At 50.6% G+C, this 22,684-nt stretch overlaps 6 protein-coding genes across 6 annotated transcripts; 4 read left to right on the forward strand and 2 right to left on the reverse strand.

Moving 5' to 3' along the window:
• Positions 1-183: 183 nt before the first annotated feature.
• Positions 184-1,725, forward strand: KVR01_010126 (uncharacterized protein). Its single transcript, XM_044791519.1, has 2 exons — positions 184-884; positions 948-1,725. Exons 1-2 carry the CDS (start codon positions 408-410, stop codon positions 1,557-1,559), a joined length of 1,089 nt encoding a protein of 362 aa, XP_044641374.1. The 5' UTR covers positions 184-407; the 3' UTR covers positions 1,560-1,725.
• A 1,402-nt stretch (positions 1,726-3,127) lies between these two features.
• On the forward strand, positions 3,128-5,925 carry KVR01_010032 (uncharacterized protein). Its single transcript, XM_044782228.1, has one exon. The coding sequence runs from the start codon at positions 3,780-3,782 to the stop codon at positions 5,760-5,762; it is 1,983 nt and encodes a 660-aa protein (XP_044641280.1). The 5' UTR covers positions 3,128-3,779; the 3' UTR covers positions 5,763-5,925.
• A 115-nt stretch (positions 5,926-6,040) lies between these two features.
• On the reverse strand, positions 6,041-8,974 carry KVR01_009762 (uncharacterized protein). The gene is made up of 5 exons (XM_044784176.1): positions 8,156-8,974; positions 7,871-8,097; positions 7,744-7,796; positions 7,193-7,625; positions 6,041-6,947 (listed from the first exon to the last, which is right to left on the reverse strand). The coding sequence occupies exons 1-5, from the start codon at positions 8,259-8,261 to the stop codon at positions 6,441-6,443; spliced, it is 1,326 nt and encodes a 441-aa protein (XP_044641010.1). The 5' UTR covers positions 8,262-8,974; the 3' UTR covers positions 6,041-6,440.
• Positions 8,975-13,140: 4,166 nt separating this feature from the next.
• Positions 13,141-17,094, forward strand: KVR01_009898 (uncharacterized protein; the record flags this gene model as incomplete). Its single annotated transcript, XM_044786268.1, has 3 exons — positions 13,141-15,058; positions 15,112-15,725; positions 15,790-17,094. The coding sequence occupies exons 2-3, from the start codon at positions 15,603-15,605 to the stop codon at positions 17,092-17,094; spliced, it is 1,428 nt and encodes a 475-aa protein (XP_044641146.1). The 5' UTR covers positions 13,141-15,058; positions 15,112-15,602.
• Positions 17,095-17,780: 686 nt separating this feature from the next.
• Positions 17,781-19,482, forward strand: KVR01_009692 (uncharacterized protein; the record flags this gene model as incomplete). The annotated part of the gene is made up of 3 exons (XM_044784611.1): positions 17,781-17,976; positions 18,065-18,875; positions 18,918-19,482. The coding sequence occupies 3 exons, from the start codon at positions 17,781-17,783 to the stop codon at positions 19,480-19,482; spliced, it is 1,572 nt and encodes a 523-aa protein (XP_044640940.1).
• On the reverse strand, positions 18,629-21,991 carry KVR01_009996 (uncharacterized protein). Its single transcript, XM_044787696.1, has 4 exons — positions 21,464-21,991; positions 21,125-21,335; positions 20,410-21,056; positions 18,629-20,326 (listed from the first exon to the last, which is right to left on the reverse strand). The coding sequence occupies exons 1-4, from the start codon at positions 21,853-21,855 to the stop codon at positions 20,128-20,130; spliced, it is 1,449 nt and encodes a 482-aa protein (XP_044641244.1). The 5' UTR covers positions 21,856-21,991; the 3' UTR covers positions 18,629-20,127.
• Positions 21,992-22,684: the final 693 nt, after the last annotated feature.

Below are 22,684 nucleotides of genomic sequence, written 5' to 3' on the forward strand. Positions count from 1 at the left end.
CGCACGCGATGCTCAGGATCGGGCCCTGCCGAAAGTGACCCGTCAGCCGGTCGGCCGTTCGAGCCAGTGGGCCGGCCGCAGGGGTGAGCTTGAGCTCCCTGGGGCGGGGGGGGGGGCATCATCATCAGGGGTCCGAGCTGACACCCGCTGGGGCCAGCCTATTGTTTCAACATGTGAATCTGCGTCAAGGGGAACTTGTCCACTGTCGCAAGTAGCCCATTCTTTCCGGACACTTTTTTTTTTCTTCTTTTGAACTCGAACGAACTCGACATTCTCGTAGCAAGTCTTTCTAGGTACTGACTCCATCCTCTCCCGCGTTTTCAACAGGTGTCACCAGCGACCCAAACCTCACCCGGCGCATCATCGCAGACTTCAGTCGCAGGATATTCGCACCCCGAACCTCCAACATGGCCTCAGTCGGCGGCTTTGACCGCCCACCACAGCGGGACTCATGGTTCGCCCCATTCTCCATCGACCTGTTTCTCAAGGTCCTGAACGTGACCTTCTTCCATCCATTCGTCGCATGGATGATACCGCTGTGCTTTCGCGCCGAGCACATGGACTGGGACAAGACCCCGATGCAGGTCTCGATATGGTATGCGTGGGCCATAACCATCTGGTGGATGCTGGGCGAGATCAACAAGCGCGTGGCATTCGGCCTCCCTCGCGACGTTAACCTCGAGGACGAGGTCATTGTCATCACTGGCGGCGCGAGCGGTCTTGGCCTTCTCGTCGCAGAGGTGTATGGCATGCGCGGCGCTTCTGTGGCAGTGTTGGATGTGAGGGACCTCGAGAACGGGGAGGCCAGGGGCGTCACGCACTACAAGTGCGACGTCACGGACAAGGAGCAGCTTGCGCGTGTTGCCAAGCAGATCGAGCAAGATGTGAGCACCCCCTTCCTGCCTACCTGATCGACCCGGCTGGGCTAGTGACTGACCCTTTCGCAGCTCGGCCCGCCCACAGTCCTGATCAACAACGCAGCCGTGGTGGTGGGCAAGCGACTCCTAGACATGGACATGGCCGAGATCGACAAGAGCCTCAGCACGAACCTGCTCTCGTGCTTCTACACCCTCAAGACCTTCCTGCCCGCCATCACCCGCAGCCAGACCGGCGGCACCGTCGTCACCATCTCCAGCGTGATCGGGCAGGTCGGTGCGGCGCAGCTCACCGACTACGCGGCCGCCAAGGCCGGCCTGATCGCGCTGCACAAGTCCCTGACGGCCGAGCTGAAGCAGTCGCACCCGAGCGTCCGGACCGTCCTGGTGACCCCCGGCCAGCTCAGCACGCCGCTCTTCTACGGCGTGCAGACGCCCAACTCGTTCCTGGCGCCCGTGGTCGAGCCCGTGGACATCGCCAAGGAGATCATCAGCGCCATCGACAACGGCAAGGCCGAGTTTATCAGCGCGCCGCTCTACGCGAGGATGATGGACTGGTATAACGTGCTGCCGCTGAGCCTGCAGACCGTTGTGAGGAGGTTGGCTGGTGTCGACACGGCGATGCAGAACTTCATCGGCCGCAAGGGTAATGAGCTTCATGAGAAGAACGGAAGCCTGATATGACTGGACAAGTGCCGAACCTGAGCCCGGTCCAAAGGCCCAAGAGGCTGCTAGGGCAAGAAAGCATAATAGCCGGCTTATAAGCTTTCTATGCGGCCAGAACGTATGATACAATATACTCAATAACGAGGGGTAGAACATCTCATAATCTAGACAACTGTCACCTATACTGCTCGCCTTGTCCCGGGTCATCACTATACCATGTTTATAGCAGCACTTCGCTATAGGTGAGACTGGGGTACCTTATCGTCACCACCCGCTCGTCCAGCTTGGGCATCCCGAGAAGAGATGAACGCCAGCCAATTGCTCTCCGGGCCCAGGGTTGTACTTGGTAAGCAAAGGGTGAAGAAGCATATGCGCTTTCCAGTCGGCTGGCTTGGCTTGTCCCGGAGAGACATAAAAGTTCGCAGACGCATAAAAGAACTGCAGCGTGCGCCTCATCTAGCATGTCAAGCACGGGTTCACAAAGCGCAGATCGAAGCACCAGCTCTGTCTGTTATTCGACACCGAAAAACAACATGCCAAGCGAGTGGAAAGGGGACAGTTTGATACACACCGAACAGAAATGGTTTCTGAAATGAGAATGCTGGGTATTGGTTTAGCGTCTAGATTGAGAAATTATTTGTGCCGGAAATCGATGCAACAGGCCACGATCGTTCTGGCCAAGCAGCCGACCTCGTATCCCATGTAACCGAACCGAGAAGTCGTCTCCCTCGCAACGTGGCATATGCGATCGAACTCAGATCGTGGAGTACTACATTATGCTATCTAGTTATACTGTCCACAGTTATACATGAGCGTGAAAAGAGGGCCTTGATAACCACGCGGGCATTTACCACCTCCTGCATGCAAGTGACCCCCACCAAGGCCAGGCTTGGCCACCGACATTCTCACATGCATGCATGCAGGCTGGCAGGCAGGCAGAACACACACCACCATCGGAAGACCAGGTAAGCGGGAAAAGCAAAGTGCAGGGCCCGGACCCCTGAGGATGTATCCTCTCAGTTGTTGCCGGCGCTGTGGTACATGTCGTGGGGCGAAACGAGAACCACACACCACAGCACGGAGTACTTTTAAGTACAGCACTGTACACAGTAAATTATACCTCGGAAAGGATAAGGTTCGTCGCCAAGTGGACTGCGAAACCCAGCAGAGCCAGGCCTCCACGCCTCATACCCGTGGCTGCTGTATAGGAGGATACATAGTGCCCCGGCATCCCGCACGAACACGACCCAAGGTCAATAGGTCCCACTCTGATGGAAACGGTGATAAAGGGCTAATACTATGTAGTAAGGATTCGGTTGGTAAAAGTACACAGACAAGCCAACTTGACCCGACTGCCTGAGAGGCCGAGAGGCCTAGAGGTCGATCTCCTTATCTACGACCATTGCCCTGCCTCCACTGATGGAATACTACCCTTGCCCGCATGGCAGCTTAGAAGACAGTCCGGCCCACTCATTCGCTGGGTGGAGCCCTCCCGAGGTCCCGCCCGAACTGCTATGCGGCCTCGTCCTACGTCCACAGCAGCCGACGTCAAGCTTTCACAGGCCTGTCCCAATCAATCTGTCTCATCCTTGCTCACCCCCCCCCCAAGCCCGTTCAACGTAACTCTCCTGCCCGAGTCCCAGTAGTAATAGGAGTTTGCCGTCTCCACCAACATGTCAGATCCAAGAGATTCGGCATCCCTCTGCCTACTGTGCGTGACAAGCAGAAGAAGAAGCAGGACGAGGGCCAGCCCCGGTGCCAATCTCCTCCCTTGAGCCTCGGGTTCCAGCAATCTGGCACCCGGCCCCCTGGGTCTTTGTTCTTGTCCTCCCCGGATCTGCGCATTCAGCTGGGTCTGTCTGTACCGGTGGGCCTGAGGATCTCGCATGCTGTTGCTTGCATGACACCCGATTCGTTATCAGGGGCGTGCTGAATATTCTTGCCGGTCACATATACAAAAAGAACGAGGCTCACACGCTCACACACACACACACACACGCAGGTTGCTGACTGACTGACCAGCAGACCTCGCACAGGAAGGCTGTGTTCTTTCGCTCTCCACCCGAAATACTACTCTAAACCTTTCCTCCCATGTTCCTCGCCTGCTTGTGGTTTCTACCTGCCCCATATTCTCCTCCTCAGATGTGACAACGAGGCGGGTATTAATACCCATGTTCCTATTGTTCAGCCCTACGCTACCGGTAGAAACGCGCTTGGGGGGTGTATAGCAGTCCCGCCATGGATCGAGTCATGCGGTTCGACACAGTACGCATCGAGAAGACCGTGACGAGGCAGTTCGTCCACTCACATCTCCTGCCGGACGAGATAGAACGCCTGGATAAGCCCCTGGCCTTTGGCGATGGCCTCACCAACTGCACGTACTGGGATTGGATAGAGGGCCACGCGAAGCGGCTGTTCCTTATCCTCGTCGACCTAGGGGTCCCGGACCAGATATTTGGTGTCATTGACGACTCCTGGGAGGATGTCGACCTGCCCATCGCCCTGGACCAGGTTGAGAGGCTCTGCCTGACCGCCACCAAGGACGTCAAGTCCGAGCGAAGGTTCTATGACCGGCAGTTTCACTATCTGCTCCGGCCACTCCGCAAGGGCGAGCACATTGATTATCAGGACGAGGAGATCGTGCCCCTCGACGTGTATGATAGGCGGCCGGGGCTGATACAGAGCAACGACATAGACAGGGTTGGACTCCCCAATGTCCCCGGCGAGGTCTTCTGCAGGCGTCGGTTCCCCGTAGGACATGACCAAGGGTGCCTATCACGCGAGGACCTCATGTTCGAGATAAGCACCATGAGGGACCTCCAAAACGACCACCTCGTGTCATACTGGGCGTCATACATCCACCAGGGGTTCGCATACGTCCTCTTCACACCAGTCAGCGAGTACAAGCTCGCCGTGTACCTGACCAACACGCCCCAGTCGATAAAGAACGTCGACAAGACGGCCAAGCGGAGGCTGGTGCTGGACTGGATCCAGTGCCTCGTCGACACCGTCTGCTACGTGCACAGCAGGGGCCGGTGGATCGCAAACATCAAGCCCTCCACCGTCCTCTTCACCCAGGACAACCACATCCTCCTGTCCGGGTTCTCCCGCCTCAGCCCCGACGCGCCCTCGGGCCAGGGCGGTGTCTTCTTTGACAAGGAGGCGTACGACTACGCCGCGCCGGAGCGGTGGGCGTCCAAATCAGCCAAGTCCCCGACAGCACCGCGGATCAAGGCCACGGCCCCGTCCTCGTCCCGCTCCGGTGCCCCCTCCATCCGCAGCGGCAAGAGCGGCCACACCGAGCACACCACCAGGTCGGCACCGCCAGCAATAGCAGCAGCAGCACCGGCCCCGCGTCTCGACCCGCAGGCGGCAGACATCTTCTCCATGGGCTGCGTGATCCTCGAGCTCCTCAGCCACGGGCTGTTCAAGCGGTCGACGGGCGCCTTCGCGTCGCACCGCAGCGCAAAGCACAAGAACGCAGGGCGGGGCGGCGCCGTGCTGGACTCGTCGTTCCATAAGAACATGGGCCAGGTGGAAGGGTGGATCACGGCGCTGGCCAAGGAGGCGTCCAAGAAGGCCGAGGGCAGCGGCGACAAGGGCGAGGTGTTCAGGGGCGTGACCCCCCTGCTCCAGGTCGTCAGCAACATGCTGTCGCCGCACCCGCCCGACCGGCCCTCGGCGTTTGACGTCCAGCGCCGGACGTACCAGATCCTCACGCAGCAGTGCGGCATCACCGAGCCGCACTGCGTCCACCAGTACGACGCCTGGGACCACCTCGGCGTGGCGGGCGGCGAGGGCCCAGGAGGGGGAGGCGCCACCAGCACTGGCCGCAACAGCGTCATGACGACGATAGATGAGGCGTCAACCCCCGAGGAAGGGTTTGCGACGGCAGAGATGACCGCGGCGACGACGATCGCGTCCTCTTCTAACCCTTCGAGCTTCTATGAACACGAAGACGACGTTTATGGCGGTGAGGATGGATATGGCGGCTATGGCGGCTACGATGGCGGGCGCACGCCCTCTAAGCTCGGGATAAGAAGCGGCGGTGACATGCCCGTCATCGTCGGGCAGCGAGGTCACAGGCGACAGACAAGCCAGGATAGCTCTTGGAGTAAAGGTAGTGGCAGTGACCGTGGCCGGGCGGACGGGCAGCGGTGGGAGTTGAACAGCGGGCTGAAAGCGATTCAGAATCTCCGCATCAACAGGTCAAGGGCTTAGCGGGCTTCTCAGCAAACGGCTGAGGCTATAACACAGTTCGACATACCTGCAAATAAGAGGCTACATTGCGTTAATACGATGAATAGTGGATATTATACGACACGTATTTTGGGATGCCCATGATCGAAGAGTTGGCTAGATACCTAGTGCCTTTTAGTATCCAACACCGAGTACTCGTGACTACATACTTACTGAAGTTTCTTGGACTTGACTGAGCACCCTCTCGTTCACACAAGCGGGCCAACATTTCAGCCTCTAATTTCATGGTGCAAAGTGGTACTGGTGATGTGCGCTTCCATTTTCTAGTTGTAATGAAGCTTAGACTGTCCACTGTAGAAAACCAGGCAGCTGCTCTAGTGATGCAAAAACAAGAACAATGATTACCCTGTGCCATAATCTTTCCCTGTGGGTAGAATCTCCTTAGCTGTATGTTGTTCTTTCTCTGACATTATCGGCCTTCAACACCATTAAGTGTCTCTGCTACCACTGATGAAACTGAGCCATTACGACGAAGGTGGAGCAACAACCCTCTGTCACGTTCAAAACGCCTATGGATGGAAGAGAATACGTATCCTCAACGGCGCCATCTCATTCCGCACCATCTCTCATGGGCTAGTTGCACTTGCTCGTGTCTCGCAACGCTCATCATTCAGTCGCCAGGCACGCCGTGATGTCCAATCACAGCATCAGCGTAATGGACATCAGCAGGCCCAAAAGTGCCGCAGTCATCTTGGTGAACTCCATGGTCGAGCTGGCAGGACTCTCCGAGCTCGAAGTTGGAGAGCTAGACGTGCTTGTCGAGTTGGCATCCGTGGCACCGTTCGAGGATGATGATCCGGTCGGCTCAGATGTCGCATAAGTTGTTCCGACGAGGGTCTCGCCGACCGTGGGGAGTTGAACGTCGCCATTCAGGAGCCAGCCCAAGGACCCAGTGGTCGACGCGGGGCATGGTCGCGTGGACAAAGACTTGGTATCCATGTCGGAGCTCATGATGCCAGTTGGGTTGAGCGTGGCCCACTGCGCCTTCAAGTTGGAGAAGTCCGGAGATACGGGTGTCGGGGTGCCCTGTCGCGTGAAGCCGTCGGCAATGTTGCTACCGGTAGCAGTAGCAGGGACAGGCGGTCCGTATGAGATCAGACCGTAGTCGTTCGTCTCCTCGATCCACTCATAAACTATTGAGCCACTCTGTAGCCAAGAATTAGTATTTTATCACGTCTATTGCCATGTTCCAGATTTTGTAAGAGATACTCGAGCTGGTCTGGGGACCTTCTTCGCAGCATGCAGACTCGTGTCGTGAACGACACCCAGGGACGCGCCCTGTCAAGTCAGGTTGAATGGCAGGCCAAAGTTGATGTTGAGAGACAACAAGAGCTCCGTTTCACTTATGTGGATAGGTGTGCGTTTGAACCCAGAGGGGGGAGGGAACATACCCAGTCATTAATCATGTCCTCTCCAAATATGGCAGCCTGGTCCTCGAATGTACGAGGCCGGGCAGTATTGCAACCGGTCTCGGAAAAGAAGATAGGGACGGGGAAGTTAGCAGCACCAGCCTGGAGGTTGGCGTAGCCGGACGTCTGGAAGTCTACATCGCCGCACCACTCGTAGCTGTTGAGTGCGAAGAAATCGACGCTGTCTGAAGGGTCTCCGCCGCATGTGAGGAAATCCTGCAGCATCGGCCGCAATTCAGCAATGTCGGCCGCAGAGTATCCGACGGGGATATTGCGGTAGCCCTTGGAATTGCGGTATGCCTTCAAGTCCCGGGCTGCAGCCTTGATGAAGGGAGCGGCCATGCTCTGCGAGGCCATGGCAATGACCTCATTGCCGACGAAGAAGCCAAGAGTATTGTCATACTTTTGGAACTCACTGCGACGAGTCAGCTCCTAGTTCAGAACAGCTCGGTCAGGGCAACCTCGGGTTCCTCCCAGCGATGGCTCATTGCGGATGGGACGAAGCATGAGAGCAAGAATAGGCTTGTACGTACTCCATAACCTCGGTGAACCGTTCATACTGTGTCTGGTTCCACCATGGGCTAGTCTGCGAGACGGAAAGGGGTGCGGGTCAGCGGCCAAGGTTCAGCCAAGAAGGACAAGAGTGGGCTCGGGCCGTACCGGGAGTATGTAAGTATCAAAGGTGTCAAGGTCAACCAGGAGATAGATGCCAGCATCGGCCAGGGTGGACATGCACTTGGAGTGGTCCTTGGCGGCATCAACGTGGTAGACGCGAATAGAGTTGACACCGAGATCCTGCATCAGGGCTACATCGCGGGCACACTGCTCCGAGTCGAGGAGGGGATCGTCCGAAGTGAGCTGGTAGGCAACGCCCTTGAGGAAGAATTCTGTTTCGACATGGTCAGCGGGGGCTTCCTGCGGCGGCAGAGTCAGATGGGACGTTACGAGTTCCGTTCTCGTAGAAGAACTTGTTGCCGTGGGCGGAAATTGTGGAAACGGCGGCGTGCACGGCACCCAGCAGGGCCAGAGACAAGGCGTAAGAGAGTCTCATGGCGGATTTGGAATGGCGGCCGTCCAAAATCGGGTATCCAAGTGAGAGTGCTTGAATGATCACAAGGTCAGGGTCGTAAGGATGGTACCTGGTCGTCGATGATGGATGCGAGTACTGAGTACCAAAAATGGTGGCAGACTCGAAGCTTATTGATCGGGGTGGGCAGGGCAAGGTCGCAGAAGTCGAGCCGACGAAGGGCCTGCTGTTCCCTGACCGCTGTGATTGATGTTTTCGAGTGACGGGCAGGTGAGTGGGTGTCCTTCTCCTTCTCCTTCCCGTTTTGTCCGTCACAGACCCGCTTCAGTCCAAAGGGAAACAAACAGCCCTGGAGGCTTGCAAACAACTCGTAGCAGGAACGACTGACAGGACACCGACAGGTGGGGGAGACGGAGTAAACAGAAGAGACAGAAGTGGACGGCAAGCCTACGACACAAGGAACAAAAGGACAGGCAAGCGTGGTAATAACGCCTGGTTGTGATGATGTACCTACCGTACGGAGTACCAGTAGCGCGTGCAGGATCACACAGCACTCGCTGTCAACATGAACATGGGGTTGGACTACCCTTGCCTACCTGCGATGCCAGCAAACAGATATGCTGTGCTGCATCTGTACTGGTTCAATGATTCACAGTGCCCCCACCGGCAGATTGCACGTACGATGATGGATGGTACTGGCACTTGCACTTGCACTTGCACTTGCACTTGCACTTGCAGCCAGACCTGAGTCGGACAGGACAATACCTACGGCCGTGACGGTCCGCCCAGGAGAGCTCGGGAGTACGGTCTTCTCTATATCCCTAATGGGTCCCCCCTTCTGCCTCTTCCCATCAACCTATTCCTTAAATAGGTTAGTTATATCTAGATATAAGGTGGCCCCTATAAACCACCTATAAAAGGAATTTATAAATAATATACTTAAACTAAAGGTCCCTAATATATCTATTTATTACTTTTTATAAAGATTTTTACTATTTAAAGTATAATAGTTTATATTAAATTAATTAATATTTTTAGAATAGCTTTATTAAATTTAAATTCCTTATTTTTAATAAAATTTTATTAAATATAAATAATTCTTTAATATAGTTAGTTAATTATTTTAATAAAGATTTTTATAAATATTATTAAAAGTCTTTTATAAAATTATTATAGTTTAATAAAAAAATAAATTATAAAGTTTTATTAAGTTTTAAGTATTAAATAAAATAAATATATAAAAAGTATTTATTATTAATTTTATTACTAACTTTATTAACTATAAATAATTTATTAAATAGTTACTTTTATAAAAGAATTAATTAATTTATAAATTTTATTAATAATAAAAAATTAATATATTAAATAATCCTTTTAATTTATTAAATAGAATTATTAATATTATATTTAATATCTCTACTTTTAAAAGGAATTATATATATAGTTTTTAAATAATAATTATATTAAGTTAAATATACTTACCTTATAAACTATTATATTATTTAATATATTTATTAATATAAAAATTTATTTATATTTATTAAAAGTTAATTAAAATAATTAATAGTATAATAAAAATACTTTTATAATTATTTTAATAAACTTAAAGAAAGTCTTTTATATTATAATAAACTTTATAAAAATATATAGGTTAATATTATATATTTTAATAAAGTAAGTAGTTAATAGATTATTTTATAAAGTAATAAGTAGTAAAATAAATTTATTAATATAAATTTTATATATTATTTTTTATAATATATTTTTATAAGTTTAATTATTTATTAATATATTTAAATTATTTTTATAATTAATAACTTTTTAATTAATTATTTAATTATTTTTAAAAGAAGCTTTTATTATTAAAAGATATACTTTTATAAATATATATAAAAGTTAATATTTATAAAAATAAATAAATATATAATTTTTAATAATTTTAGGTATAAAAAACTTTATTTTATAATAAAATTTTTATTTTTATATATTTAATATAATTACTTTATAATTAATAATTATAAAGATTTTAAAAGTAATTAAAAATTAAAGTTTTATTATTATAAATAAAATAAAATATTTAATTTTACTATAAACCTATTAGCTTTTTCTTATTATTAAAAATTTATAACTAATATATATTTATAAGTTTTATAAAAAAATATAGTTATATATTATTTTAATTTTATTAACTTTAAAATTATTATAAAAGCTTTTAAGAAAAAGGTTATTATTATTTAAATAAATATAGAAATATTTAATTATATTTATTTAACTTAATAGATATTATTATTATTAAGTAGCTTCTTTTAATTTAATTTTAAATATAATAAAATTAAAATTTTTAAAGAACTATTATTATAACTTTATAATATAATTTAATAGCTTTATTTTATAACTTTATAAAAATAAAGTAGAGTTAATTAAACTTTATACCTTTTATATTTTTCCTTTTAAAATATAATAAATTAATAACTTTTAATATTTTTAATAAAGCTATAACTTTACTTTTATATTAAAATTTTTATTTAAAGCTTAAAAGTTCTTTTATTTAATTATTAAATTATTTATAATAATATATTTTAATATTTATAATAATATATATTTAATTAATTATTTTAAATAAATTATAATAATATATACTTTTAATTATTTAATAAAAGTATATATTAAAATACTATTATTTATAATTATTATAATAAAATAGTATAAAAAAGTTATTTTTTAGTTAATATAATATATAGTATTAAAAAAATATTATTTTATAACTTATTAATATATAGTTTTATTTATAACTCTTTATTTCTTTTAAAAAAGATTAATATATAAAAAAGTACTCTCTTTCTTTTATAAATATATAATATATAAATTAACCTTATTTTTAGAAATACTTTTATATTAATAATTTAATCTTTTATTTAATACTTTATATAATAATTCTTTTAATTATTTATTACTTTATAGTAACTATATTAATATAAAACTTAAAAATTTTTTATTTAATTTATTTATATTTATATATTAATTTTTATTTTTATATATTTTATAAGTAATTATAAGCTTTATAAATTAATAATTATTTTATTAATACTTTTAATAACTCTTTTATTTAAATTTTATTTTTTTAAAATACTTTTTATTATAAACTTTAAATTAAAAAGTATTTAATAATATTATATTATTAAATAATATAAATATATTTACTATTTTAAAAAAGTATAATTTATTATAATATTATAATAAATATTTAATTTAAAAATTTATAAATATAAAACTAACTTTATTTAGTTTATTAAAAATAATATTATTAATTATTTAAAACTTTTTTAACTTTCCTTTAAGTTAAATACTTATTAATTAAATAGATTAGTTTAATATATTTATTATACCCTTTAAAAAACCTATTAATAAGAGTATTTATATTTAAATTAATTAATTATAAAAGAATTTTTAATTATTAATTATATTTATATTAAATTATATATTTAAATATTTAATATAAAAGTTTAAAAGCTTTTATTATTTATTAATTAAAGTAATAATATAATTAATTATAAATTTTTTATAAACTTTTTATAGGTATTAATTTATATAAAAAAGTTAATATTTAAAATTATAAAGATATTAAAGAGTTTTAAAAGCTTATTTTAATATAATAATATATATAATATATATATTTTTAATAAAAATAATATTTTAATAAAAAAATATTAAATAAATAAATATAATTAATAAGAGAAAAAAGTTAAAAAGATTAAAATTAATCTTTAAGTTAAAATAATACTTTAAATTATTAAAACTATATATAATTTAATATTTAATATACTTAATAAATAAATAAATATATAAATATAAACTATTATATAATTATTTTATTATAATATAAATTATATTTATATAAAACCTTTAATTAAGTAAAATCCTTTTATTAGATAGGAAGGAGATAAGGAATTATTTCTATTTATTGGACTAAGACTGCTTACCCTGAATAGGGTGGTGGCGCCTTGGCAATCTGGACGCTGAGAAGATACGTACTCTAGAACGCACATCTGGGATTTAGAAAACCCCCGGGAGTACACGCGAGCTCATCAAGCACAAACCTGCTCGAAGTTGCAAGCGCTGCCAGGCTGCCAGGCTACCAGGCAGGCAGGCAGATTAAACTGGCTGCAGGTGCTAGTCGCCAAGCCCTTCATATCAGTCGCTTGTACGGGGAAGGCTAGATCAGACGCAGGTCCCGGGCGTCGAACCAGGGCAAAAGCCGGAAGCAGCGACCAATCGACCAATCGACCCATGCGCTGGGACAGCTGGCTGGGTAATTGGACGGTGCTGATATGAGGAGGATCTTTTGGGGGGAGGGGGCCCGGAGCCAGCGTTTGACAAAAAGAGAGGAAATCACGCAGACGAGCTGACGAGGTCACTGTCAATCTGGAGCCAGCCGCAGCGTGCCATCGCCCTGTTGCATCACAGTTTGATCCGCATGACGGACAGGAGGCTGCGGAGCTTCTTGGAGGAGCTCCAGCAGGTAGGAACTACTAGGTAGGTACTACTAGGTAGGCACGGGAGTCTATTAGCTGGATGACGCAGCTCCAGTCTTGTTCAAGCTTGACTGCGCCAGCTGTGACCGGCTAAATACCAACGGGCTGCGGGGGTCTGATCGTCGGCAGGGCCATGAGATGCTCGCGGCATCTTGCAACACGGCATCACACGCGTACGGAGCACCACAAGCCCTCGTCGTGCCCCCTGGCAGCTGGCAGCCGGCAGCCCGGTTGCCACAATTAAATCAGCTGGCATTTTGGCGCTTCTGCATATGCACGCTGCCGCGCCCCCGGTTTCCCGCATTGCAGCATGTTTTGATTCGCACAACAGCTCCAGCCACCCCGGCCACCACTGGACAGGGCAGCCTCGTGCAGAATGTCTCCTGTGGGACGACCTCCTATACGGCAACGTCTTATAGAATGAGACAGGAAATATCAGCTCACCGTCCGACGGTCACCAGTGCAACCCGTGGGTGGAATGACATCTCCATCACGCCTGAGACGAACTTGGCAAGCCACGAATGCCTTCACAGCCCTCTGTCTTGCTGCCACCTGGTTCGGAACGCCGGATTAGGACGGCCCCGGCCCCGGCAGCAGCAGCAGCATCAGCAGCAACAGCAGCACGTGGCCTTCTGTCACAACGGCGAGGAGCACCACACCACGACACCACGACACCACGACACGTGAAAAGTCTATTGAGCAAACCGCAGTCTATCGCTCGAGATCGCGTCATCTTCTACTGTGCCGGAACTTTGTTATGTCACAGTAGCACCGAGTGGCAGTGCCATGCCCGAGGCAGATTCGGACAGCCTGGCCAACTGCCGCCATTGAACAACTTGACAAACGGTCCGAGGTGTTGCGTACATCGCGTTTGACCATGTAGCATCAGTTGGCACTGGTGCCCGGGAATACCAAGCTGCCCGCCTCACTGCATGCCCCGCACCTGTGGGCAGGAGGGAGTAGCCGCAGCTCATGCCCACGAGGCAAACGGCGATCCACCAGATCTCCCTCAGAAACAAGAAAATCTGGGAGGGCTGGAAACGCCTGAAGCATATTGGCAAGGGCCGTGTAACAGTCTCGGAGCTGCCCAAGCAATCCTCACCGTGAGCCTGGGACCATTGCCCTGCGGTCGGACAAATCAGTGTTGCCGGTGTCCGCAGAACCACGGGCCTGGAACCTTGTATCTCGTGCTATCGTCACCGCCGGCTTTGGCAAAACGTGCACGATGAGAGAAGGTGTATACTGTATGGCCGGCCACCCCGGCTCATCGAGTGCGACAGGGGTTGATGTGAGACGTGACCGTACCATTATAATCGAGTGTTGTGGGAGAGGCAGGGGTCTTTCTCATATGCGATTCGGTGATCCAAAGATCGGCTCAACCAACCGGACAGGCTAGCGCACAGACTCGGGGCCGCTGGGCTGCTGGGAGTCTGGGAGTCTGGGAGTCTGGCACCGACAGACCGTGATGGTGGACAAAGTCTATCGTCTGAAATACGACCAGGCAGCCCAGGCAGCTCGGATTGAGCCGGGATGGCTGGTGACCAGCGGGTCGCTGACATCGTTTCAAGTACATTATGACCCCTGGGGTTCAACGGGCAGACCGACCCATCGCTCGAGCTCCCCAAGGACGCGGGGGCAACAAGACGGCGGTCAACCGGCACCGCTCGGTCCTCAGAAAACAGCTCCGACACATATATCTGACAACACCGTACCCAGAGGCCACGCTCAGATGCACAGCCTTGGAAGGCGCTGGCTGGCAGGGCTGAATGCGCGCGAGCATCATCCAGCTATCGCCCTCGAGCCGTTCAATCCGATCAGGACTCTGCTTCCTGTCAGAGTGCTGTCAGCTGCACGGTCCGTCGAACCGCATGAACGATACCTTTCGTCCGCTGGCCCCCTCAGAGGCGCGTTTTCATGAGAGGATACGATTGGCAGTCCAGTCGCTGTCCGATTAACTTTTCACGCATGCTGAAACGCGGTGGGGGGCGCCCTTAGAAACCAAGACACCTATAACAAGTGTCACGGAGGCATGGGTGGTACCACGCTTCCGGATTCGTCCTTTTTCAGCCGCATGGACAATCATGTTTCCTGGTCCGAGGCCAATCCAGAGGATGCTGTGTACATCCGCCACTCGCATCGGGCGGCTGGCCCAGGTCGCATCACTGTCATGGTGATCACACACCGAACAGCCGGGCCACGGGGCGCCTCTCTGCAAGAAAGATAGATCCGCAATAGATCTCCGCCAATATGCTGCCCTGCTATAGAGCCGGGACTCGTGTGCGTGTGCGTGTGCGTGTCGAGTGATGCCAGCGAATTTCTTGTGATTAATCCACATCATATAGGAAATCCCAACCTGTCCCTGGTTTGAGCCGCGTGGTGACAGCTTGGCTGACACCTAAGTTTATCCCAGACCGACACGCTGCTGGTCACAGAACTGAGTCTATCCATGACCTGAGTACCTACTCTCCCATGGCACACCCGCTTTTGTAGCGCAAAGTTTCCACGGTACATTCACCGCGTCCAGGTGACTCTCTGGCTGCCTAGGACCAGGGACTTGCGCTCCTGCTGCACGGCTGCCCACCTGGCTCTCTCCGCTGAGATCACCGAGCTTTGGACCCGACGTGGTATTCTGCTAGTGAGGGTGTGCTCAGTGTTTCCCCAGCTTTATGTTCGTCCTGCCCTGCTTCTGATGCAAGTCTCGAAATCCGCCCCCTCCTACGTCTTGCACCCCGCGTCATGCACACTGAGCAGTGAGCTGTCAGTTTTGACCTCATGCATCTGGGTCTGTTGGCCAATGTCTGTCAGTTGATGCTATAGCCACTACCGAACGACCATGCTGCCAGAATCGGAAATCTCAAGAGACATACACAACATTGAAGACGGGAAGTCGTCGCGGCGGGCGAAGCTTCCATCAGAGTTGTCGTTCGAACATGTGGTCAAGAACACGGTGGCATCGGTGAGTTCCATCCTGCACATCTGAAGCTCTCGGCTACCACAGACCAAGCTGATCATCCTCTTAGCCATGCTCGCTTGGCGAGTTTATGGACTTTCTGGTCCATGGGGATCTGAACGCAGAGTTACTGCAATTTTTCATCTGGTACTGCGACTACATCGAGCGATGGAGTGAGCTGTCGCCTCAACAGAAATCATTATCGCCCCCGTGGGAGCCAGCTCGACACCGAGGACAAAAAGGACCAGCCGCACATACTCATCGACGAGACGGGAGTGACAGACTCAATCAGATATTAGGCATCATGGAGGTTGTCAATGCTAAGAAGCACCCGAATTGGTCATTAAAGGGCGAGATCGAAACAGGAGCCGACTCGGGGACAACGAGCCAGTCACCAAGCATAGTGAGCATGCCAGCCGCTACCGCTCGGAGGGCAACCAAACAGGACACCCCACAGACACACACCGCATTACCCCTAAACTCTAATCCCATCGACGAACAGCCTCCAGACCACATACAGCCGTTCCGCGACGAGATCAACATGATCATCAAGCAATACATCACCGACCAGGCACCCAGGCGCCTGAATATATCTGACGACGACCTGGCTGCCTGCAAAAAGGCTGCCAGCTTAACCACACACCCGTCTGCTTTGCTGCGTGCATTCACCGCCGCAGAAGACCTTTTGAAGTCTGACTGTTTCCCACGTTTTATCCACGACAGCCAGCGGAACGCCAACAAGCCGCGTCTCATATTGGTCCGGATAATCGCCCTCACCGTCATAATGACTGGCTTCCTGGCCAACCAGGTACTGGTCCTGTCCAGCCTGTCCCAGTTCTTCCGCGTGCTCAGCATAATCCTGTGGTGGCCGAGCTTCACGACCCTAATAGCAGCGATACAAGGGCTCTGCCCCCTCCTACAATCCAGAAGCCTCCGCCAGCTGCGGCCCTGGGAGCAGGAGCAGCTGGGTGAGGACGGTGACGCGGACGGCGACACGCACGAGCTCAACCCTGCAGCCGAGGTCACAACACACATCAGCTCGGACAACGACAGGCAGAGGCCGAAGCAAGCGTGGCACGGGTCTGTTATCCGGGTCACAAGCAAGCTGTCCACGAGCCGCAACGACGACCCGCTGCGCAAGCCGAGCATGCAGACGTTTGGGCCGGCGAACAAGTACAGGAGACGGGCCTTTGTGAAGGCGTACCGGTCCAAGACGATCACCCGCAAGATCTGGGACGACACGGTCAAGACGCGCAACAGGAACATCAAGATGCTGCAGGACCGGACGCTCTTCCTTTCTATATGCTGGGGCGGCGCGATATCGTCGGTGCTTACCGTGGTGTCCCTCTTTATTCCGATGATGAAGGTCTTGTGACGGCCGTAATCACCATCCCCGACTTGGATCCGTCTCGGCTCGGGGTCGCGGGGTTTTTTGGTTTTTTCTTTTTCTTTTATGATGGGTTTGGTATTCATAATTGGCGTTGCGACGCGAATTTCTTCAGGCGAGCATACAGTCCCTACCGCAGTATACCCCCTGATATCATCAGGATTGCGAACAAGGAATATCTGGAGTGGGTTATTAGATGACGACGAACTGGAGTTTAAGCCATGGGTTTGGTTGGAGATACAGCGTTGGCGGGTGTGTTTCAATCAAGGCAACAATAGACTTAGGCGGCTACTAGCGATACAGCAGTAGACAGTAAGGTCATATTAAGACCTTCAGGTCTAGAAATGAGCACAATGATGATTACGACGTCAGTTAGGGCGGTCCAAAGTGGGTCGTCCGTCACCTAAATTGCTAACTTACTAAATTAGTAAAGTGAGCCTGGATTGGCCAAGACGGCGTCGCGTGCCCGGAGTCTCGGGACCAAGGGTCCTCGGCATCTGTTCAGTGGGCCCCCCTGCCCCCCTGAACCGGCATGTTGGACAGCGGGATCCAACCCAACCCGGCCAACCACCACCCGGCCACCATATCACAGCCAACTCTAACCTCGTATCACTATGGGAACTGTCCTGCTTGGTTGCTAGCGATAGTAACCATCACACACACAGCGGGAGAGGATGGAAGACCCGGACAGCCAGCAACAGGCGCCTCTGATCTCCAACCGGGACCACGGCGGCGACGACTACGAGGACGGCCTTGACGATGTCACTATCGGACCGGCAGCCCCGGCCGCCGTCGGCAAGGCGTCGTCCCCGGGCCTGTTCATGTGGCTGCTGACCTTTGCCGCTGGAATAGGCGGGCTTCTGTTTGGGTGTACGAACAACTGCTGTCCCACTCCGTACTCTGCCCCGGAACACACACGCACACGTCCGCTTTGCTAACAAACAAGGGCACACAACAGATGACACAGGCGTGATATCAGCGACGCTCGTCTCGATAGACACGTCGCTCTCCAACCGGCCGCTGACCTCGCTCGACAAGTCCATCATCACCTCGGCGACCGCCCTCTTCGCCCTCCTCGTCTCCCCGCTCTCGTCCGTGCTCGCCGACCGCCTGGGCCGCCGGCGCGTGATCCTCGTGGCGGACGTCCTCTTCGTGCTGGGCTCGGCCGTCCAGGCCGGCAGCTCGAGCGTGGCGGCCATGGTGGCCGGGCGGGCCGTCGTGGGCGCCGCGGTGGGCGCCGCCAGCTTCGTGGTGCCGCTGTACCTGGCGGAGCTGTCGCCCGCGGCGTCCAGGGGCCGCGTCGTCACCATGAACATTTTCTTCGTGACGTGGGGCCAGGTCGTCGCGTACATCGTGGGGTGGGCGCTCGCCGAGTTCGGGTCGCCGGCGACGGCGTGGCGCTGGATGGTCGGGCTCGGCGCCGCGCCCGCGCTGCTGCAGCTCGCCCTCGTCGCCGGCATGCCCGAGACGCCCCGCTGGCTCGTCAGGGCGGGGCGGGCGGACGAGGCCCGGGCCGTGGTGCGCCGGGTCGCCGGCGGTGGGGCCGGGGCCTCTGCCGAGGCGGACGTCGTGCTCAAGGGCATCGAGGCCGAGGTCCGCGACGAGGAGCAGGCGCACAGGGCCCGCCGCAGGGCCCCGGGTGCCGGCGCGCGCGCCGACTGGCTGGGCGGGTTTGACGAGCTGCTCTCGGTGCGGAGGAACCGCCGCGCGCTGGCCATCGCGTGCCTGCTGCAGGGTCTCCAGCAGCTGTGCGGATTCAACTCGCTCATGTACTTCTCGGCCACGATATTCAAGCTCCTGGGGTTCGACAGCCCCACGCTCACCGCGATGATCGTGGCCGTCACGAACATGCTCTTCACGGTGGTGGCGCTGCTGGTGATCGACAAGGTCGGCCGGAGGCGGATCCTGCTCTGCTCGATCCCCTTCATGGTGGCGGGCCTGCTGCTCTCGGCGTGGGGGTTCTCGATGATGCAGCTGTCGACCTCTGCGTTCTCCTCGGACGGCGCAGGGCCGCCGGCGGCCAGCCACGGGGCGGCGGTGGTGGTGCTCACGTCCATCATGCTGTACGTGGCGGCCTACGCGATCGGGCTGGGCAACGTCCCGTGGATGCAGAGCGAGCTCTTCTCGCTGAGCGTGCGGTCGCTGGGCAGCGGGGCGGCCACGGCGACGTGCTGGGCCGCCAACTTTGTGGTCGGGCTGACCTTCCTGCCGCTCATGGACGCCCTGTCGCCGACGTGGACGTTTGTTCTCTACGCCGCCGTCTGCGTGGCCGGCAACTGGGTGGTGTACCGGGTGTACCCCGAGACGAGCGGGCTCGGCCTAGAAGATGCCGCCGCTCTCCTGGAGAGGGACGACTGGGGCGTTGGTGCCCGATGAGGCCCGGTGGTGTTTCACGCAGGATACAAAATTACATATTGCTCCACCCTCTAGCATGTTGGGTGTATTTTACCATGTAGTGCACAGTACGAGCAGGCCACATGGTTGGTCCATGGCCGCCGACATTAATGATGGACTGTGCTTGCTGCAAAGACTTTTCGAACTCGTCTAGGTCCTGCTAGTGCCTGAGGGTTCAGTGACTGCTGTTGTTGCGAGACTCTCAAGTCGGACCTGTCTTGTCTAAAGTCTGCGAACCAGATGATATCGCCGGCGGTGCTGGCGAATCCAAGGAATACCATCTTCTCCTTCTCTCACTCGTGTGCGTGTCCACTTTTGGGGAAGGTGATCGTATGCTTGGAACATTGATGGATCTACCTGTTAAATCTGGGGTCGACGAGGTCCTAAGATAGGTGTCCCATGTCCTCGAAGGTTTCAGCCGGACCTCAGAACCGTGTGTCGAGTGTGCTGTGCTTGGGCGAAACACCAAAGGACTGCTACACTCCCCGTAGCCCAAAGGCGACGCATGGCGGCGCCTCCCGCAAAAAGTCTCTCAGAAGTCAATTTTCAGGCGCAAGGGGCCCGCCCCCTGGAAGCATCGCGCCTGTCCTCGTGACTATAAGAATCGACTTGGAATTGTGACGAATGTCATGCGCATGAGAGTACAGCTTTTCGCCTCCAAGCACCAACTTGTATGCTGTCACCACATGATCCTCCAAGTCTTGACACCACCACGTTCTTGTGCCGTCCTCGTCGCCGACGAATCAGACTTGAAACTGACATCGAGTCCATGTGACGCCTCTCATTATCGGTCATGGACAGAGGTCCGAACTTTGCGGCCGATGATCTGTGGTGCATTTTCGTTAGCAGATGCCAGGCTATGACTTCAAAGGCTCCCCTTGGCAGGTCAGGAAGTCGATGGTCACTCACAGCCAGCGGAATTCTAGATCATCAGGCAGCGGGTTCCAGGTTGGTGTAGGTTTGGAAAACTTGATCACTTGTTGTGCTAAAGCGAGCGGCCTCTCACAATAGTGACAAGATGCACACGCGCGCATGCTCACGGTCCTAGGTAGCCTTGGACGACTTCTGCATGCGAGACTCGGCAACTTCTGAGGCTGTTGCTTCGATTTGGTTGAGCCCCGGCTACCAGCTGCTTGGGTATCTTCGTCCGAAGAGGGTGGCATTGACGGTATTATGTCACAGTCCAGACTGTCTTTGAAGCCTTCGCGGACGTCTCCTGCCGTTGAATCGTCGGACGTGGAGTCGGAGATGTCAGAAGCCGAATCACTCAAGCTGGACAGGTCGAAATCGTCGTCAGACGCTGATCCGGAGCAGGTTCCAGAGGAGCCCTCGATTCTTTGAGGCCCTTTCAGGCTCTGATCGCCAAAGAAGAGGGACATGCCAAATTGTGTCCCAGGACGGGCGACAGCTTTCCAATCGTGCTCGTTGATGAGATACCACCATCTGTCCGCATTGTTGTTTTTCGGGGGCGTGAACAGCCAGAACTGCTTGGTCGACACAAGAGTCAAGACGGCTGGGTTCTTCTTGAAGCTGAAAAGGAGGAAGTCGACGAAGTCCTGGTATGAATCATGTGTCAGTCTGTGATGCGCAGCCTTCTTGGACAGTGGGCTTGGTCCAATCTCACCTCGAAAGTGGCACAAATCTCAAGGGGGATGGGATACCGCCTCCCAATCGCGTCTTGGAACTGCAGAGGTTTCGTATCCCAGGGGTCCTCAAGGCCTCTTGCAATCTCAAACTTGACCTCGCTCGTCGCCTTGAGGAGCTGAAGCTGAAACTGGTTGGATGAGTGTTGAATCTCCCCTTGGATCTGCCTAGAACCTGTCGACATAAGGACACTGCCCCATTCGTCAGCAGAATTTCGCAGAATTTCGTAAATCAAGAGTGAGTGTTGCGTGTGAACTTGAGAATGTTATAGCGCTCGATTATACTGATGGACAGCGCAGGAGCCACATCTGAGACATACCGCTGGCGCTCGGATTGTAGGAGAAGCAGCGAGATCAGGGACTGTTGGAGCCCTTGTCGATATGTGTCGAGCTCATCCTTCCCAGAGAGACTATAACGAAGACGCTTGAAATAACGGGACACCGCCACGGAAGAGCCGTCAGAATATTTCTTCGTAAATTGGCGTAGATTTTTTAGATTGGCGTAGCACCCTTGCACGACCGAACGGAATCTTGCTTGCTCCTGCGAGTCCGCCGCGGAGAGCTCTGTAAGGACAGCACTCAGAGTGTCAAGATCGCTGCGGACTTGGGCCAAGACTCTTGAGTCCTCAGAGGTGCTGCTCAAAGCCTGAAAGCCCTTGACGACAATTCCTACAATTGCTATGCAGTCACCCACGCTCAGAGGAGAAGCCATATTCGCTGCGAGTGTGATTTTGGATTCTTCGGAAGGAGATCTGGTCTAGTAGGAGTCAAATAAATAAAGGACATGGCCGGAATAATGGCGCCCTGGGGCTGAAGGATTGGGAGACAGCGAACACTGTGGCTTGTAGCGTTCATGTGCAAGATGATGTCAACTGCGCTCTCTGGTTGGATGTGTGGCAAGGCGCAAGCAGTCGCTTGAGCACAGCCATGGTCATGTTGCACAAGCCAATGCCCAATTGACAGCGTGCAGGCAGAGACTGCCTTGCTGGCATTTTCAACCTTGTCTTCGTGCTGACAATCGCCGTCAACCGGAACCATGTTGTGCCCACATTTATTCTCAGCCGTGCAGCCCTTTGGGTGGCTATACATTGCTACTGAATGCGCTGTGAGAACAAGTGCGATATCCTTCTCCGGTGAACACAGGCCCGTCATCTAGTCTAATATATTACACTGCTGTATCGTATTTCCTCAAACAAGTACAGACTGCCTATTTGACACCTCCAAAACCCCATCACACAGCAAGATCCTGTTCGACAATGGCCTCCTCCACCACTTGAGGTATGGGATAACAAAACACAGTCACCGTCGCAATCCCCGTCACGATAGTCGCCCCAGCAAATGGCAGCCCGATCCAAGCACCCCTCTTGCAAGCCCCATGCAGTCATGATCTCTCCCAAGGGTCACTTTTCCGGTATCATCAGAACCAATAATGAAGGCTAGCGGATGTCTCAGGATGTTGACAGCGGTCGATGAGGCTCGGAACGTCAACTGGGTTGTTGAAGTGCTCCGTGGGCTGCCCAAGTGCCCGCGGCTTTGGATCT

Source organism: Diaporthe batatas, assembly GCF_019321695.1.
Source record: "Diaporthe batatas strain CRI 302-4 chromosome Unknown Contig00012, whole genome shotgun sequence".
Classification (NCBI taxonomy): Eukaryota; Fungi; Ascomycota; class Sordariomycetes; order Diaporthales; family Diaporthaceae; genus Diaporthe; species Diaporthe batatas.